The sequence below is a fragment of the Penicillium verhagenii genome (genome assembly GCF_028828195.1).
Source record: "Penicillium verhagenii strain IBT 33310 chromosome Unknown utg000008l_segment0_segment0, whole genome shotgun sequence".
NCBI lineage: Eukaryota > Fungi > Ascomycota > Eurotiomycetes > Eurotiales > Aspergillaceae > Penicillium > Penicillium verhagenii.
This window is the reverse complement of record NW_026643172.1, coordinates 340,443-358,220: the sequence shown is the minus strand read 5'-3', so window position 1 is coordinate 358,220 and position 17,778 is coordinate 340,443. Positions and strand designations below refer to the sequence as shown.

The 17,778-nt window shown below is 47.0% G+C and overlaps 8 protein-coding genes across 8 annotated transcripts; 5 read left to right on the top strand and 3 right to left on the bottom strand.

Moving 5' to 3' along the window:
* Positions 1 to 776: 776 nt before the first annotated feature.
* N7466_008112 (F-box/WD repeat-containing protein) lies at positions 777 to 2,940 on the top strand (the record flags this gene model as incomplete). The annotated part of the gene is made up of 4 exons (XM_057167501.1): positions 777 to 1,211; positions 1,286 to 1,908; positions 1,975 to 2,686; positions 2,737 to 2,940. The coding sequence occupies 4 exons, from the start codon at positions 777 to 779 to the stop codon at positions 2,938 to 2,940; spliced, it is 1,974 nt and encodes a 657-aa protein (XP_057018132.1).
* Positions 2,941 to 4,691: 1,751 nt separating this feature from the next.
* N7466_008111 (uncharacterized protein) lies at positions 4,692 to 5,199 on the top strand (the record flags this gene model as incomplete). Its single annotated transcript, XM_057167500.1, is given in 2 exon segments — positions 4,692 to 5,004; positions 5,018 to 5,199. 2 exon segments carry the CDS (start codon positions 4,692 to 4,694, stop codon positions 5,197 to 5,199), a joined length of 495 nt encoding a protein of 164 aa, XP_057018131.1.
* A 940-nt stretch (positions 5,200 to 6,139) lies between these two features.
* On the bottom strand, positions 6,140 to 7,624 carry N7466_008110 (uncharacterized protein; the record flags this gene model as incomplete). The annotated part of the gene is made up of 4 exons (XM_057167499.1): positions 6,140 to 6,334; positions 6,693 to 7,156; positions 7,226 to 7,469; positions 7,556 to 7,624. The coding sequence occupies 4 exons, from the start codon at positions 7,622 to 7,624 to the stop codon at positions 6,140 to 6,142; spliced, it is 972 nt and encodes a 323-aa protein (XP_057018130.1).
* A 679-nt stretch (positions 7,625 to 8,303) lies between these two features.
* On the top strand, positions 8,304 to 10,019 carry N7466_008109 (putative C6 transcription factor; the record flags this gene model as incomplete). Its single annotated transcript, XM_057167498.1, has 3 exons — positions 8,304 to 8,363; positions 8,458 to 9,171; positions 9,225 to 10,019. 3 exons carry the CDS (start codon positions 8,304 to 8,306, stop codon positions 10,017 to 10,019), a joined length of 1,569 nt encoding a protein of 522 aa, XP_057018129.1.
* A 659-nt stretch (positions 10,020 to 10,678) lies between these two features.
* On the top strand, positions 10,679 to 11,875 carry N7466_008108 (putative mitochondrial phosphate transporter Pic2; the record flags this gene model as incomplete). Its single annotated transcript, XM_057167497.1, has 4 exons — positions 10,679 to 10,769; positions 10,919 to 11,569; positions 11,638 to 11,761; positions 11,824 to 11,875. 4 exons carry the CDS (start codon positions 10,679 to 10,681, stop codon positions 11,873 to 11,875), a joined length of 918 nt encoding a protein of 305 aa, XP_057018128.1.
* Positions 11,876 to 12,306: 431 nt separating this feature from the next.
* N7466_008107 (uncharacterized protein) lies at positions 12,307 to 13,176 on the top strand (the record flags this gene model as incomplete). The annotated part of the gene is made up of 2 exons (XM_057167496.1): positions 12,307 to 12,687; positions 12,832 to 13,176. 2 exons carry the CDS (start codon positions 12,307 to 12,309, stop codon positions 13,174 to 13,176), a joined length of 726 nt encoding a protein of 241 aa, XP_057018127.1.
* Positions 13,177 to 14,153: 977 nt separating this feature from the next.
* Positions 14,154 to 15,776, bottom strand: N7466_008106 (YagE family protein; the record flags this gene model as incomplete). Its single annotated transcript, XM_057167495.1, has 2 exons — positions 14,154 to 14,230; positions 14,282 to 15,776. 2 exons carry the CDS (start codon positions 15,774 to 15,776, stop codon positions 14,154 to 14,156), a joined length of 1,572 nt encoding a protein of 523 aa, XP_057018126.1.
* A 525-nt stretch (positions 15,777 to 16,301) lies between these two features.
* On the bottom strand, positions 16,302 to 17,376 carry N7466_008105 (uncharacterized protein; the record flags this gene model as incomplete). The annotated part of the gene is made up of 2 exons (XM_057167494.1): positions 16,302 to 16,800; positions 16,859 to 17,376. 2 exons carry the CDS (start codon positions 17,374 to 17,376, stop codon positions 16,302 to 16,304), a joined length of 1,017 nt encoding a protein of 338 aa, XP_057018125.1.
* Positions 17,377 to 17,778: the final 402 nt, after the last annotated feature.

Below are 17,778 nucleotides of genomic sequence, written 5' to 3'. Positions count from 1 at the left end.
ACGTTTCGTCAGTCTCGTCACGCTGAATCATTAGTTTTGCCTGGGTTGATCCATGGTAGGCAAACCCCGTACCGAACCATCCTACCCAACCCGGGGTATATAGTTCATGAGGCATCTCATCCTCACGCATCCCTTGAAATTCCTTTTCCCCGAGCGGCTCTGGGCCGCCTTAGATTGGCCTAAACGTGCGCCCGATCTGCATGGGAAGCGCCGTCTGTCGATCTGTGGGCAACAAGGCAAACGAAGGTCTTCACTTGTCTCAGCCTCTTTAAGTGGAGCATGTAACGGAGTAGAAAACGGAGTTTCATTCGAGTCCGGTAGAAGTGGAGAACGGAGAACACGGGGCAGCGAGAGCTTGGCGGCTTTGTCAGAGTCGAGACGGTCACGACATTCATCTCCGCTTGGAATGTTCCTTCTCTTTATTCATCGACCTTTTTTTTTATTGGATTTTGTGCTTTTCTGGAAGATCTTATCTTTCTAATCAAAAGAAAAAAATTACTGGAAGAAAATAAATACAAAGGGGCAGACCAATCATTATCGTCATCTACCGAAAAACCCCCTCCCTCCGGGTTTTCTCCCTTTCCCTCGGTCATCGCCAGCCGCCTTTCACCAGTCGATCCTAAACCCCCCCCCCCTCATACCGCCCCCGGATTCCACCATATGCCTGCCGAGATCTCCGTGAGATCGTTAAATCTGTGAAGAGAGCGACCAAACTGTGTCAAGGAGTGTGTGTTTGTGTGTGAGAGAGAGAGGCAACCCTCGGCTTTCTATCCGCAATGGACTCTCAGGCCTTTGACATAGAGGAGTCGACTGGCTCAACCATGTTGGACCAGTTGGACTCACATTCCCAGTCAAATCGCAACTCCGTATCCAGCTTCACCAGCACCCCCGGTCGATCGCTCAGTACCAACAAGAAAAACATGACTCCGATACCCGCGAACCTCCTGCCTTCAGCACCAGCTTCTCCACCGACACCTGCGCCGAGTCCCACCCCACACCAACGTCCGCCAGAATGGCACTCGGCCGATGAAGAGGAGAATACATTCTTGTTAAATCACTTTAGCACCCTATCAAATACTCGGAAGCAAAAACTCCTCGAAGGTCTTTTGAATTTATGCGACAGCCAACAACTGAGCTTTGTTTCCAGCTACGTCGGTCCTCGCTTGCGAAAAGATCCGTTTGTGGTATTTCCAAATGAAATCTGTTTGAGAGTAAGTTCTTTGATTCATCTTGAGTTCTGTTGGGGGTGGGAGTAATATGGACACTGACTTGTTTCCCCGCTTAGGTCCTCTCATTTATCGATGACCCGAAGACCCTTGCAAGATCATCGCAAGTATCAATACGATGGCGGGAACTATTAAACGACGATATCACATGGAAAAACCTTTGCGAGAAGCATGCCTACTCAGTAAGGCGGATTCAAGAGGATGACTGTATGGAACCGGCCACCCCTCGGTCCGTCAACTCGAACTTGGAAACTCATTCGTTGAACGACCTACAATTACGGTCGGACTCTTATGAACGAGCTGTAGAGAGTGAACCGGAAGGGGACTTGCTGCGTTCCACTAGATTCTCCCAAAGAGACCAGACGACACAGGGAGATCGAATCTCATACAAATTCCAGTTCATACGGAAATACATGGTTGAGTCTGCTTGGAACAAAGGTGGTCGGTGCACACAACGCCATATCACACCTGACCAAGGTGTTGTGACCAGTTTGCATCTGACTTCGAAATACATTGTTGTTGCGCTGGATAACGCAAAGATCCATGTGTATGACACCAACGGCGATAACCAGAAAACACTCCAGGGCCACGTGATGGGGGTCTGGGCCATGGTTCCGTGGGACGATATTCTGGTCAGCGGAGGATGCGATAGGGATGTGCGAGTATGGAACATGGCTACTGGGTGAGTTTTGGCTCCTAGTCTGTTCTGGCTGCAGAGTTCAACCAAACAAAAACTGACAAATCTTAGGGCTGGAATTCACTTACTTCGAGGTCACACATCAACTGTCCGATGCTTGAAAATGTCTGATCGGCACACTGCTATTTCCGGATCCAGAGACACCACACTTCGCATTTGGGATTTAACAACCGGAACCTGTCGGAATGTTCTGGTCGGGCATCAAGCTAGTGTCAGGTGTCTTGCGATTCATGGTGATATTGTAGTTTCCGGTAGCTATGATACCACAGCGCGGATATGGAGTATCTCCCAAGGCCGTTGTCTACGCACACTAAGCGGTCATTTCAGCCAGATTTACGCGATTACCTTTGATGGACGCCGGATCGCAACGGGAAGCTTGGATACTAGTGTTCGCATCTGGGACCCGCAATCTGGACAGTGCCAAGCCATTCTCCAGGGGCATACATCTTTGGTGGGCCAGCTGCAGATGCGCGGTGATACGCTCGTAACGGGTGGCTCTGATGGCTCCGTCCGTGTCTGGTCATTAACGAAGATGGCCCCTATCCACCGACTAGCTGCTCATGACAACAGCGTGACCAGTCTTCAATTTGATAATTCTCGCATCGTTAGCGGCGGCAGTGATGGCCGCGTCAAAGTGTGGAGCTTGCAGACTGGCCAGTTACTGCGAGAACTCTCGACTCCCGCGGAAGCAGTTTGGAGAGTCGCATTTGAAGAAGAGAAGGCAGTGATCATGGCGAGTCGGTCTGGTCGGACAGTGATGGAGGTTTGTCACACTTCTTGCCTGGTATTGATTTTCTCCACTAACTTTTCTAGGTTTGGTCATTTGCGCCACCGCCAGAAACATCCGATGACAGTGTGCTCATCGAGAGCACATCTAGCATACCAGGACTCAGCTCCAGAGATGATTTAGACTTGACCGTTAACTGCCGACGCCGAACCCGAACCCATTTCTCCGATCCACCCCCGACCATCTTAGGCAGTGATGCCGACCAAGCCATGCCCGACGCACCATCTTGAATCTACTCATGAATCATATAATAACACATATCCCATTTAACGACCACCGATATCCAACTCATTTTTCCCTTTTTCCCTTTTTCCCTTTTTTTCTTTTCTTTTTCTTTTTTTACCTGCCCTCTAGCATCGTGGGTTTTGGCCTCCATCGAGCATTTTCTTTTGTCATATCCTCCATTTTCGGAATGAACTGCTTGGGCATCTGCCTTGTGTCTTGTTTCGAGAGCACCAAGTGGTTGCATAATTGGCGTTGCCAATCATGTGGGGTTTCGTTCATTCTGCTTATCTGCATTTCCCACTTAAAATCCAGAACACGTTTTGGAAAAAGTGGACCAGCTGCCCCTCCTTGCCATTGGCATTTTTTGCGGAGTTATTTGAGTTTCTGAGTCTTGTTCCTCTGGGTGGAATGCAGTTATTGATTTGAATTTTCATCATCCAGCTTTGCGCTGAATCATTTCGGAGTATTTTGTTGGGGCTTTCCTAATCTTGGCGACCACCGCTTTAATGAGGGCGCTCAAGCTCAGGCTCAGGGAGTAGTTTGCAGTCTGGGACTCAGGCTCACTGAGTGAGTCCGTAGGTCATGTGAGTGCTCAGTGAGTGCTCTGCAATCTATCTTATCAATCAGTTGATCTTCAAGTTCCTTTTTTGTAAACGTAAATTCTCAAATTTTATCTAATAAACTTGAAGGCTCCTCACATGGAACAGTATAAAAGGGAAGGTTATAAAGTTCTCAATAAGGCTTTGTATTCAATGTTCCTGTTCTGATGCCTTTATGGGTGAATACTACTTGCCAGGGGCTTGTGTAGTTCAAGGACTCAAGCCTGTCAAGGAATCAACCATTTCAACCCCTCACAACATTCTAATCTCAACCCAACATTAAGCTTTTAAATCCTGAAATCAAACATTCGAACCCAGGAATCGAAAGTTCCAATCTCATCACAACATTCGAACGCACGCGGTGTCCCTGAATCCCAAATAGGACTAGTAGTCTAGTACCAGTAGCCTCCTGCCTTTTTAAGCCAATATATTCCGCTTTCCACTGCCTTTTCATCCCTTTCTTCGCTTTCTGATCTTGGGATTCTCTTCAAATGTTGGTTTGCTCTTCTCATCCAATCACTTTTCTCTGAGATCAAATGTTTGGTTGATGAGTAAGGCTGTGACTATGGCGGCCGATAGAGGCTACGCAAGGGTCACATCCCGATTTCGATGTTCAATTTCTAACTTCACCGCCCTGTTTCCCGTATGTATTGTATTTATCACATACAGGAATATCTTAAGGGATTTGATTTAAATACGGGTCACTTTTAGAATAGACTTGAGAATAGACTTGAGAATAGACTTGAGAATAGACTTAAGAATAGACTTGAGAATAGACTTGAGAAGGGATTATATGACTACATAATGTAGGATCTCTGTCTCTCTTTCTTCAATGTTGCTAGTTGTTGTGATAATTTACTAATGTTGGAGAAAGAGAAGTAATATGATATAGCACTTGTATATATAATAGAGGTCAAGGATTCAATCAATATATAATGCAGCGCTGCATATAACATTTGAATGAGGTTCAAAAACAAATATGAATTTGGAATTACCCGTTATTTACTTTCTGCTGGTCGGAAAGTTGAAATTAGGAGGTGACTATGACGAGTACTTGAGTACGACATTCTGTTTGAAGGCTCCACTTTGGCCCCACCCCACTCTATCAGCCATAACTTTCATCTGATTCTCAGACACGTTCGGAATAGACCACTGCGATGTCCTCACCATCGAATAATAGCTGTGAAAACCCTTATCCATCCCTATTGGCCGCTCTGCCGAATGGATATGCAATCAGAAGATTTACTGGTTTTCGGCAACTCTATTTGGACGCATCTAATGTGCGCAAGCTCCTTGAAGAGAGCTCAGAAACCGATGGCAACCAGTTCCTTGTTCTGTTGGGTCTCTCGGAACGAACTATTGACAAAATTGCGAACAATGGATTAACTGGTATAAATTACCGGTTTGCATGGGAAGGATCTGTCGGGCTCATTAAAGTTGTTCCTGGGAGTGGCCATGAACAGGTCACAGGTTACGTTTGTAGGATGGTATGGCTTAAATTGGGAGCAATGGGAGGAGGTGATTATCTCGACGAACTGGCTACGGGTGGCGCAGCAACCTATCGTCCAACTAGCAACAAAGGCAAAGAAGCACATGAATGTTTCCTTCCCCTCAGCCGCAGAGGTTTACATGGAGAACCCGCTGGTTGGCCAACACTGGTTGTAGAAACCGGCGTTTCGGAATCACTTCCTCAGCTCCAGAGAGATGCAAAGTATTGGTTCAGTGAATCACATGGCCAAGTTCACATAGTACTGATCATCAGCATTAAAAGAACTAAAGTCAAGTTCGAACTTTGGTACCTCGCCCCCCCCCCCCCCCCAACACTCCAAACCCTCTTACAAATACCCAAATCAACATGTTACGGCAATCCAATCTTCCTCCAATGGTGGGTCAAGCCCCCAACACGCAACAGGCATACTCCCACCATGAGGTGGAGGTGGCTTCAACAGCTCCGGGGGTATTGGTTGTGACTGGAGCACCAATGGTGCTTCCATTTAAAGCAATCTTTTGCCGTCCTCCGGTTGTAGGAGAGACCGACATCATTCTCCAACAAAGGGACTTTGAACGTATTGTTACCCCTGTTTTGTGATAGGTTAAGACCATCATGGCTGCCTGTATAAGTTAGTCTCTGAGTCAACATTGAAGGAAATACTATTGATAGCTATACCACCTAGTCTAAGGCTATAAAATGATAAGTGTTCGGTTTTCATTTGATTTTAACTGATTTAGTACCTAGTCACAGCGTCATTTAATTTCCAACTGGTTAAATGTTGTTTTTCCAGTACTTGAGCGCCATATACATAGTACATATAATATCAGATCTGTAAGTTTGAAGCTCTGAAACCCTAGCATATGTGGGAGATCACAAATTTAAACTTGAATGTTTTGAGTATGATGCGGATAATAGCAAGAGGAGAGCCTTTTCAAAGTGATATTCTCCTGGCTGCAAAGATCCAGCATCAAGATCAATTGATTCAAACGTTGCAGTCTTCACATATCTAGTATCTATTCTGTAGGCGGTTTTAGACAAACATTGATGACCAGACAGCATGGGTTGAAAATGGAGGAATCGTCAAACGAGGCCTGTTGCTGGATTATGCTTTCTTCAATGTTGGGAGAGGCCAATAACGTCAATCACACTCGGCCTTTCTCCCATTGATGCAATACGTTCTCTTTTCCACTTGATAACGATAGTGACCTTAATGGCGCCATTTCCGCCTACCAGAAGGACATTTAGATCATTCAGCAGGTTCGCCATTGACTCGGACCACCCAACCTCAACAGTAATGGCTGGGAGATCCTGTTCTCTCAAGTTATCATGAAGTGGGTAGAGTGGATTCAAATGTTATATCTGATTTCCTGGTGGGATCGTGGATCGCGGTGGACGTCAGTTTCTTACACTGATAAGATTACAGAGATTAAGAGTCAAAGAGTATGAAGTTCCGCTCTGAAGTTGTCGGACAACTGAATGGATCTTGCATCAAATTCAGCATCCGGTATTAATGACGATGATCCAGTAAAACATCCTCCCCACCTCCATACCAAACACGTCCTCTCCGAATCACTAAATTCTCTTGACCAATAATCCATTCACCTCTGGTTCGAGAACTGGCATCTGCCTGGGGCCAAAACTCAGTTTCGAGTCTCTTATTAATGACCCCGATTTTCTCTACAAGGAGCTTCACGCGTGCAAGGTCAATCTCTGCTCCCCCTGCTGTCTTTGCAAGGAAATCCCGGTTATTGATAAACCGTGCAATGGTAACATGTGCCGAAGGGACGATATACCGCGAAGCCACAGGAACCTTGGCTTCTCGAACCATCTGAAACACATCCCGGCGGAGGTGATGATATGAGTAGCTATCATCATGGTTGTCCGGTTTCCCATCTAACAATTCGCCTGCAGCTGGAACAAAACTGAGAGCCATTGCAGAGGCATCAAAGCTAACCATCGGCTTTAGTAGACGTGACTTGTGCGCCGCAGGGTACTCGGCAATTTGCGCGGCAGTCACATCCTTGGAAGACTGTAGAATTTGGACGAGATCGTCGATCTCCTTTTCAGTCAAAGAATGGGCTACTTCTAACACTGTTGTGTGTAGATTCTCAGGAGGCATAAGCCAAATTGCTGTTTCCCACTAAGTCAGTCAATCCTTCTTGACAGAAGCTACTACCCTCTAGATGCCATTCAACCTACATGGAGAGACTTCCTTCAATTCGCTTTGAATGAAGCAAATCAAGTCCCGAATCTGAGGGGGTGGTCTGGCCCAAATGACTAGGCAGTTCCGAGGATCAACGTATCCATCCTCTTTCTCGGGGCCATCTAGTCGTTTAAGAATCCCGTCTAGAGACCACCCAGGAAAATTTTCTGCTAGAATCTTTGCGCGTTGTTGTTCGTTCCGGGCCACTCGGTGACCTTGATAGCGCAGCTGCAACGTAGTCTGTCCCAGGGTTAGAAAGAAGTTGATGTCCAAAATTCTCCATCATGAAGCATGCACGTGTGTCTTGGATGCATAAATCACCTTACCGGGTCATCTTTTGCCTCTTCAATCAACACTTGAAACGGATTGTCCTCCGATATCAGAAGAGAGGACATGGCTAAAACGAATGTTCAATGCTGATTTCAACCCAAGATTGTGAATCACTTCCCCTCCCGAACCTTTATACCCCTTGGTACACTTCCTTGGCGATCACATTACAAATGGGGAATGAGTCATGTTACTATGTACCAAAATAGATGAAACGCGGGATCAGATCTGTGGAAATGAAGTCTACTGGTAATAGTACGGAGTACATAGTAGGCATTGAAAAAGTACGTAGTAGGCATTGAAAAATGGATACTAACTCGTATTTACACGGCACACCGCGCAAGCCCTTGAGGCTTAGATATGTACCCTCCTCTTGGTAGCAGTTACTTGTTAGTTAGTTAGTCAACAGAACTTGGTGTGTAAAGTGCTGACTAATATCTCTCCTGAGCCTGACTGAGGCAGCCGTGGACAAAGTTCGCATTCGAAATTGTCTCTCGAATCGGATTCACAGGATGGTAATTGTATTCAGGCACTGTTCAAGCCCCAAAATAGTGCTCAAGATAAAGCAACTTTTCCTTCAGAGTCTACGATGTGCATGTGGCCCGGTCCACCGTGCCCCTCGGATCGATTTGCGCCCTGCCGTTTGTGGAACCGCCAGCCACTCTACAAGCGGGGAGCTGTTCGCCACCTTCCGCAACTAAAGGAGCTACTTTCTATACACACGGCTTCAAGGGGTAGAAATTAGAAATGGTCTATGGGGGGAAACCTAGCACTGGATGTCACCTGTGCCGCAAGCGGAAGATCAAGGTATGACTCGGTGACTTATTTGATGATTATCTACTTCCATTGATTATGGGTGTTCTTCTTCCTCTTTATTGCTTTCTAAAACTTTCTTATCCAGTGTGATGAAGGGCACCCCGAGTGCCGAAATTGTGCTATCTACGGCCGACCTTGCCCAGGTTACCGGCCTGATCCGGTCTTTCGCCATGAGAACAGGAAAGTCGAGCGTCAAGCGAAGAAGGACACGCTCCATTCCAATAATAGTAGCCAAGGGGGGCAATCACTCTCAAAATCTCCTGAAAATCTGGATAGTCTTCGTGGAGACGCTTCAAGTACTAAAACCTCGCTGACGTTGATTCCAATTGCGGATGCGACTTGGGAACAACGTGCAATATGTTATTTCTTCGATCAATATACAATGCAGCCCCAATTTGAAGATGGGATGGGCCATTTGGACTTTCTTCCGTCTCTCTATTCGCAGGTTAATCAAGAAACATCAACATCTTCTTGTCTTCGGTGGGCGGTGGACGCGACGGCATTTATGACTCTTGCCAATGTTTCACGTGCGCCTCAACTCATAATGAAGGCGCGTCGAGGCTATGGAAAAGCTTTAAGCAGTCTGCGTGCTGCTTTGAATTCACCAACCGAAGCTCTCAAGGACGAAACATTTGCCTCCGTGGTAATTTTGTCCGTCTTCGAGGATGTTACTGGTGACCGCAATGGGCTCTATAGTTCTCACACTGCTGGATTTGAGTTCCTCATGAAACTTCGAGGCAAGAATCAACTAGATTATCGGCACGGCCGTGATATGTTCAATTTTGCCTATACTCACACGGTATGTACCTTATATCTGACTCGATGCGAATGAGTTCTGACGAAAGTTTGTAGTTTGTTGAGATTCTCGCCTTAGGAGATAGACCTCGAGTCGACGTGGACTGGATTATAGAGAAGTTGGATGCCAACGACCCCATTGAGCGGCTCCTGCTGGTAGCCTCGAAAATGAGCCAACTTTTCTTAGCAATGCAAGCAGCACCCAGTCCACCTGATATTGCCACCGTCAAAAGGTGGATCGTCATGGGCCAGGAGTGTGATTTTGAGCTTTCACAATGGACACTTCATTTACCAGAAAGCTGGCTACCGTTAGTCATTTACTCATCGCAAGGAGAGGCCCTTCTTACATATCAACAAGCCTTCAGCTGTGTGATCTGGAACTATTACCGCGCTGCGCGTGTCATGCTACAACAACTCCTCCTGAGTCTCAACCGAACCTACTCGACCGTTATAAAAGGCAAATCACCTGACGACAGCCTTAACACCAAGCCGGTACTTGATGAGAGCTGCTTACGGGCAATCATTCAAGAAATGACAAACGACGTCTGCAAGAGCATGCCATTTGTTATGTCTGATGTGGATAGCCTTGGTCGACCGACAAAGCGAGGGGAACTTCAAAGAAATATTCGGGCCGCACAAGCCAATGGCCTGCTTTGGCCGCTCTGGTACATTGTATCGTGTGGCATGCCCTCACCAGAACAGGTTGATCAAATTAGGATAGTGCTACATCGAATCGGAACAGAACAAGGCATCAACCTTGCATTGATGCTGGCTCGCGAAACTGAACGGATGCGCAATGATACCGATTCCTTCAGAGCGCCTCTCCCTCAGATCGGGTCTACAAGGGCTTAAACCGTGCAATTGATCTATTGCATTTGTTTTTGCGCCAAATTTTTTTTCTACAAAACAAAAGAAAAAAAAAAAAAGGAAAAAAAAGAAGGATGTCCGGATATGGACATAGAGCATGAGAATCTGGAATCACAATTCCTTATGTACATAATTCAAGTAAATACTACTATATAAGATACACCAATGAAGTTGAAGCAAATCGAATTTTGAATCTCCACTTTGTGGAGCTGACGGCTTCGACCGGATATGATGTCATGGAAGCCCTGATTTCTGTTTATACTTGATTCGGGGAGTTGACCTTTATGCGACATTTTTTTTCAATTATTTGACAATTAGATAGGTACCGAATATATATAAGACATGGTTCAATTACGTCAAATCAGAGACGATACATATGTAGTAATCTTAGAAGCTACATACTAAGAGTATGGTGTACATCACGGGGGATAATTGATCGCAGATCGCAGCACTGGAGTCTTACTGATAAGCTGCCGGTCTAGCCGTTCCCGTCAACTCCAATACGTGGGGGATAAGCTGTGCATTTACTGTAGTCGCACTGACGCCATTTCCTCTCCTTGTTATTTCTGACCTCTGCTTACTGCTTACTGCTTCCTAGTTTTGAGTTCTTTCTGTTTTCTCCTCCTTCAACCCAGTGTGTGATCATGGCCTCCCAAGAACGCAAGCTTCCCTTTGGGAAGATCGAGCCCAACTCGGCCAAGTACTTCTACAGTTGCGCTTTCGGCGGTATTATCGGTATGGCTTCTTTCAACTGCATTACCCTCTTTAAATTATGAATTGAGTTAGCGCTGACGATTTCTTATTTTGCTTCCAGCTTGTGGTAGGTGAATATCGATTTATAGAACTTCGTCGCACCCCCCATTGACAGTCCGATTTCTTTCAAGGACCAACCCACACCGCCGTGACACCACTGGATCTCGTGAAATGTCGTCGCCAGGTCGACCCCAAGATCTACACCTCAAACATCCAGGCATGGCGCACTATCTTCGCCAAGGAAGGCATGCGCGGCGTGCTTTTTGGCTGGTCGCCCACTTTCCTAGGATACTCCATGCAAGGCGCGGGCAAGTACGGTCTATATGAGTACTTTAAGCATCTCTATGGGGACAATCTGTTCCCAGAAACCAATCGCACTTTGGTCTTCTTGGGTGCCAGTGCATCGGCCGAGTTTTTCGCCGATATGGCTCTGTGTCCGATGGAGGCGATTAAAGTCCGCATGCAAACTACCTTGCCACCCTTTGCTAGCACCCTGCGTGAGGGATGGAGCCGCATTGTGGCCAAGGAAGGATTTGGCGGTCTCTACAAGGGCTTGTACCCTCTGTGGGCTCGTCAGATTCCTTATACCATGACCAAGTTTGCGACTTTCGAGGAGACCGTTAAGATGATCTACAAGACCATGGGTAAGCCCAAGGAGAGTTATAGCCAATTGACACAGACCGGGGTTAGCTTCCTGGGTGGATACATTGCCGGTATCTTCTGTGCCGTAGTCAGCCACCCGGCCGATGTCATGGTGAGCAAGTTGAACGCCGATCGGAAAGGTAAGCCTCCTGTTTGGTATCGACCTTTTGGAGGGGATCAAGAATGTTGACTAGTAATAATAATTTAGCTGGTGAGGGCGCGATGACTGCTGTATCACGAATTTACGGCAACATTGGGTTCTCGGGTCTGTGGAATGGCCTGCCTGTCCGTATTGTCATGCTGGGCACATTGACAGGCTTCCAGTGGTTGATGTAAGTTCGAGTTGTCCCTGACTGAAGCGACGACAAACTCTTATTAACTTTTTATGAAACAGTTATGACTCATTCAAGGTGTTCTTGGGTCTGCCGACTACTGGTGGTCACTAGATTGAAAGAATGAACATAGTCTTAGTTAGTTTGGAGAGAAATAAAGTGGATATCCATGGCAGAACCAAATCGTAGTAGCTCACAACTCCTGAACATCTCACACTCTTACCGCCTTTGGTATCACGGCAGAAACAAATCGTAGGTGAGCGCGACGCTTGCATATCTCCTCCTTGTAACACCACAATTACGAAACAACTTCTCCCTTGGGACTTACAGTCAATCATTTCATCCCTTATATAATACAGTCTATAACAGACCACTTGAATTATCTCCATCACTATTCATCCTACTTTCCTTCACTGCTCACCATCTCCATCTCATCACCGACCCCGAACTCAATAAGACCGACCGATTGACAAAGAAAGCCCGACCCTTCATTTCAACCATATCACGCATACCCGACAATCGCTTTCTCGACTAAAGCCGCCAAAATGGAAGCTCGTCCCCCAACCTCCTTGCCCTCCGCAAATCCTCCTAGTGTGGAGATCGCCTACAAGCGCAAATGCATCGCTTTAAAAAAACGTCTCAGCGAAGTCGAGGTTGAAAATGAGATGATTCGTACACGCAATCGCCGCGGCTGGCAGTACATTCAGAAAATGCGCTTGGAGTCTTGCATGCTGTTGGAGCGTCTCGCCAAGGTTACCAGCATGGGCAACGAAGCTCAGTCCGGAGCTGCAGACCCTGAATTGCGCGCCCGTGCGGCGGCAATGATGACTGATTCTGGTGCCACGAATGGTGCAGGCAGTGGAAAAACAGGTGGCCGATATTTCGAGGATGACACTGAGGGTAGTTCCGATGAGCAGCCGCGCACCGTGAGTTAGCTTTAATTATCCCTTTAAAACCCAAAGTTTCGATTCCACTTCAGAAAATATTCTTTTTTTTTCTCTCTCCTGCTACGCTGGTATACTGTACAAATTGTCCCACGAACTCTGGGCTAACTCGAATATCTTCGCTAGCCCGAAGAACGTCCCCTCAGAGTGAAGCGCTCCCGGAAGTCTAACCTCGCGCCCGGAGCCGATGGTGGTGACGACGACCACCCTGCCCAGGATAATGCCAATGAACCTGCAGATCATGAGGGTGGTGGTGCGTTGCCTCGTCTTGCTCCTGCTCCGAGTCAACAGGATCTCACTTCTTCATTCCGTGTGCAGACCGGCAGTAATGGTTCTGCTCATGAAGGCGGACAGACACCTCACAGTCAAGAAACCCGTGAAGGCCAGTCAGAGCACGCACAGGCCGAGGCTGCTGATTCGGGGACTACGCCTATGGATATGGATACGGTCGAGCCTAAGGTCGAGGAGTAACGATAATTTTGTCTTTCTTTTCCTTTTGATTCGGACCCATCGTCTATTTGGGGTTCAATCTATGTTTTCTGTTTTCTTTTCCACGGAAAAAGTGTCTCTTTTTCTCTTTGTTTCTTCGCTTTATACTGGTTTGGGCCTCTGTTATATATTTGTTATTGTTACCCTACAGCGCTGATTTAGATCCTTTAAGCTATTCTCGTCTTTAGGTATGAACTGCTGGTCTCTTCCTCTATTTTCCACCCCATGTCTTGATATCTTTAGCCGACACAAGTTACTTAGATGGCTACTTGTGATTACCTAGGTTGAAAAAAGGAGGATAAATACCAAAGTGCCCAGGTGACTGGTACCAACGTACTACATACACTAGTAGGCAGTGATATCGCCTAGGTACATAAATACGGATAACCGCCCGTCAAGCAGTGTGCAGGTAGGTATACCCCCCAACATTCAAATGTTTGAATGTTGTACATGTATGACTAGCCTACTAGTACATCTGACATTGATCATAGCACTTGAGGTATGAATTGAAGGTATAAACATGAAGGGACAGTACGGAATTATTAAGAAGCTCGCGCCATAAAGCCATTTCCCATGGTTGAAATCAATGTTAATAAACTCCGACCTCCATTAAGCAGACCGAGGTGAATTAGCGTGGACAGAGGTCATATCGTCTTTGTGCACTGGATCTGGAGCACGACTCAGAATAGATACGATATACGATGTTGCTAGAAGCTGGAGGATGCTCTCGGGTCAATTGCAAGTTGACAACATAGAGAAGATAGCATAAATTGGGTCCAGGCATGAGGTTCCCGAGGTAATAGGAAATTGAGTAATGGCGCTTTTTGCAGGCGTTGCCTTAGTATCATGCAAGATATCGAATTCAGGTGGTATCAAATGGCTGGGTATCCGTTTCGAGGTCTCGGTGTTTCCTTGTAATAATTCAAGGCAATATCTGTAGAAGTGCGGAATCTGAAAGCTCACTCAACGCCGGCGTAAAGATCAACAACAATATTGAGAGCTGCAACAAGAATCTCAGCAGCGATTAAAACGATGACTAGCATGAAATTAGCATTATTTCCACTTAGGATTATTCGAGGAAACTCACCAATCCATTCAAGATATTCGCCGTGGCGGTGTGTCAACTGATCCTTCAACACTGCAAGAAGATCGGCAATGACATCCAGTCGCTCCGTGAGTAGACCAACTCTCTGGTCCATCTCAAGATAGCTTCTGACAGCTTGGTAGACAGGTTCAAGCTGGGGCTCCGCCCAGAAAAGTTCTGGACTATCCAGAACAGACCCTTGTAGATGGATGTTGATTCGCAAGATAAAGAGTTCTCCGATCTGCATGTTAATTTGCTTGCGTGTGAGATTGACACTGCCCGTCTGCGCAATCTGGGCTGGCAATGGGGCGGTGTCTGAAATAGTTTCAGATACCAGATCTTCAAAGAGAGAGGTCTTGACTGATTGGGCTAGAGCATGTGAGATTGCCAACTTGATCATATGGTTGCGTGGCTCGCGTAGCGAGATGAAGTCGTTGTATATCCGGGCTTGGTATTCACGCGCATAATAGAAGTTGAAGTTCTCAACTTGTGTGTCATCCGGACTCAATATGGAGGACGCAAATTTCGATATGTCCGACAAGAAACGTGATTCTTGTGCAGGTGTCATACCCCACATCACAACGGTTCCGTAGTCAAACAAGAAGATTTCCGGCATATGAATTGTTGTGTCGATATCATACGCCTGCTCAGATGGCTGCGGTGCGGTAATCGCGCGCTCTGTGTTCTCAGCGTGACCAGCTGTCTCGTCGCGGAAATCAATGAGATCTTCTCTTCGAGTCTTCGTGTTATCATCCACTTCCACAACGCTATCCGAATATCTGCGTTCGCTTGGTCGTCGTTCATGGTGTCCATTGCCGGTAGGAGGTGGGAAGACTCGCACGTTTTGCTTCTCTTCATATTCGTAGTCGAAGCCGGAGTAGACGCACTCATCGTATAGCTTGGGGTTGGCCCCACGCGTTTTGGCCCGGGATTTGAGGAATTTGATGACCCCTTCGAGACGATAGGAATTGGCCGTACAGTATGCAGTCACCCGAGGAATGCGGTCTCGGTCGGCCTTGCCTAGCCGGGCGGCATGGCTTCGCGCAGCAGGCTCCTTGATGCGAGTGATTTGCGAATAGACATCACGAGGGAAGTCCCCATCGCTCTCTTCTTCCTCGGCAGTCACTGGATCCGGGAGCAATTTCAATTTCTGGGCTTTCTTGGTCGTACGTTGCGGTCCGATTTTCGAAGCGTTGGCCGTATTCGGCGGTGTGCTGTAGGGAGCACCATGGCTGTTGCGACGACGAAGTTTGCTATTCAATGCTGACAGCATAGGCTGACTGGCGGGACGAGGCGAGCCGCCTTGTGCATTGATGTTTTGAACGGGAGAAGAGCCAGTCTGCAATGGACGAAAGGTGGGATCGGAGGTGGTGCCGCCATACGTACTGATTTGCGTCAAAGGGTTGAAGGTCACCGACCGCGACGTCCGATTCGCCCGCGGGGACGCCGGGTTATGCTGGGTCGGTAACAGGGGGGAATCTTCTGCAGCAGACGCCATGGCCGAGAAACAGGCGACTCCGCTGGGGAAGAGAATATATAAAGAAGCTGGAAAAATCAAAGGTTGAAGCTTCCAAGGTCGGAGCTCCGCACGTGCGTCCCCACCTTATTAATCGCTGCGATTCGGGACCGTCGACGCTTTTGGGGGGAAGAATCAAGATTTACGCCGTTGAGAATTCCTTCTCTTTAAGACTCGGACCTATGTATGGTTTTTTTTTTTTTTTTAGAGCACTTGAGTAGTAATTGGGTGTGACAGTTGGTTAAGATTGGTCATTAACCAATTGTCTTGTCCCAGCTGGAAAATTCCCTTTTTTCTATCAGGTTGAATTCCAAGGTTTTTTCCCTCTTTTGCCCCTTTGCCCAGACAGGACTACGCCATATACTAACCGCATCCAGAACAACTTTTTGTTTAAGAATGAATTGTAAATTATCAATCATCTCGAGGTCGCTATGAATTCTTTTGGAAATGACATGGGCGAAAGCCTAGTAGTGTAAAGAGAAACAAAGTAAAACAAAATATACAATTTTACCGGCGGACAAACCCGGTAGAACCACCTGCTGTCCTGCGCAGCCCATTGACGTGTCCGACGCTTCTCTTTCCCTTCAACCAGGCATCTTTAACATTTCGCGCGGCCTTGGAGCTCTTGGGGGCTAGGGATGTTGATGCCTTTCGCTTCACAGAGGGCGCATCAAGCACTCGAATGGTAACATCGCCCACTTGCACATCCTTCGGGGCCTTTTCTGTCTTCTCCAAGAACCGCAACTTAGTCGGCTTCTTTGGTGCAAATGATTCTTCTGTCGGTGGTGTCAGGGCGCGGGCAACGGGCTCGGCATTCAAGATGTCATCGGGAAGCAATGCAGGCAGAGCACTCCGGCGAGCGTCCTGTGTGTTTGAGCCCTGAAGGGTGGCTGTGCTTTCGGAAAGTAGGTCGTCGCTAGGAGGGGCTTCCTTGGCCTTTGACTTGGCTTGCAGCTTGCGGCGCTCATCGAGTTTCCTCCGTTTGTCCTTCTTTAGTTGTTCCTCTCTGTTGCTTGTTAGAAATGAATGCTTCGGATAAATATTCACTAAAGGGTGGTGCATACAATTGCTTGGCTTGTTCTTGCTTCTTTGCCTTCTCCTTCATTTGCAGAAGCTGGGCAGAATTATCAATTGTCTCGGGTGCATCATCATCATCGTCGTCGCTACTGTCATCGTCTTCATCGTCGTTGGGTGCCTCGATTTGTTCAGGCTGGGTCTCCGGGAAAGCAGGTTCCTCGCTGCCAAATCGGAAATGACCCTTGGGTTCAGATGATTCAGCTGACTTCTTCTCCTCTGTATTGGAGGATCCTGTCTCCTCATCATCACTCTCCGCAGCCGCCTCTAGGCTACTCCGCTTTTGCCGCTTGGTTGACTGCTTGTCGGTCGGGGCCTTGCGCTTTCCTTGTTTCAGGGCAACCTTTGGCTCTTTTGGAGTATCTTTGGCCGAAGCGGTCGATCGTCGAGTGGAGGTCACCATTTCCGATGTAGTTGTGGCGGGGGCGCCAGCAGGATCTTCGAAATTTTGCTGAGATTCCGATCGCGTAAATAGACCCTTAGCCGCAGTGACTAGGTGAGATAGCATAGAGGTCTGAAGATGCAGAATCGGAAGGAAAACTCAAGTCCTAAAGTGGATGTGTTGCGTTAGGCTGTTGCGGACCATGCGCCTACAAAAAAAATAGTTTATCGGCCTTAGGATTTCCCGAGATAACGCAATCATGTGACCTGCCTTATCAGGAGACGGAGTATGTACTACGTACTAGTACTACTATATAGTAGTAGTACTTCAAATGTAAAGAAACTAAGTAATATAATTACACAGTTAGCAGAACTTGAGTAGACTCATTCAATGTTAAATTGATGATCAGCACTTTCAGTTTCAACCTATGGTAATCTCCATCAACATTTTCCCAACATTGAATATGCATGTGTACCAGTTGACATATATACTAGTAGTTAACGAGTCAAGTATTGTGACCCCTATCAC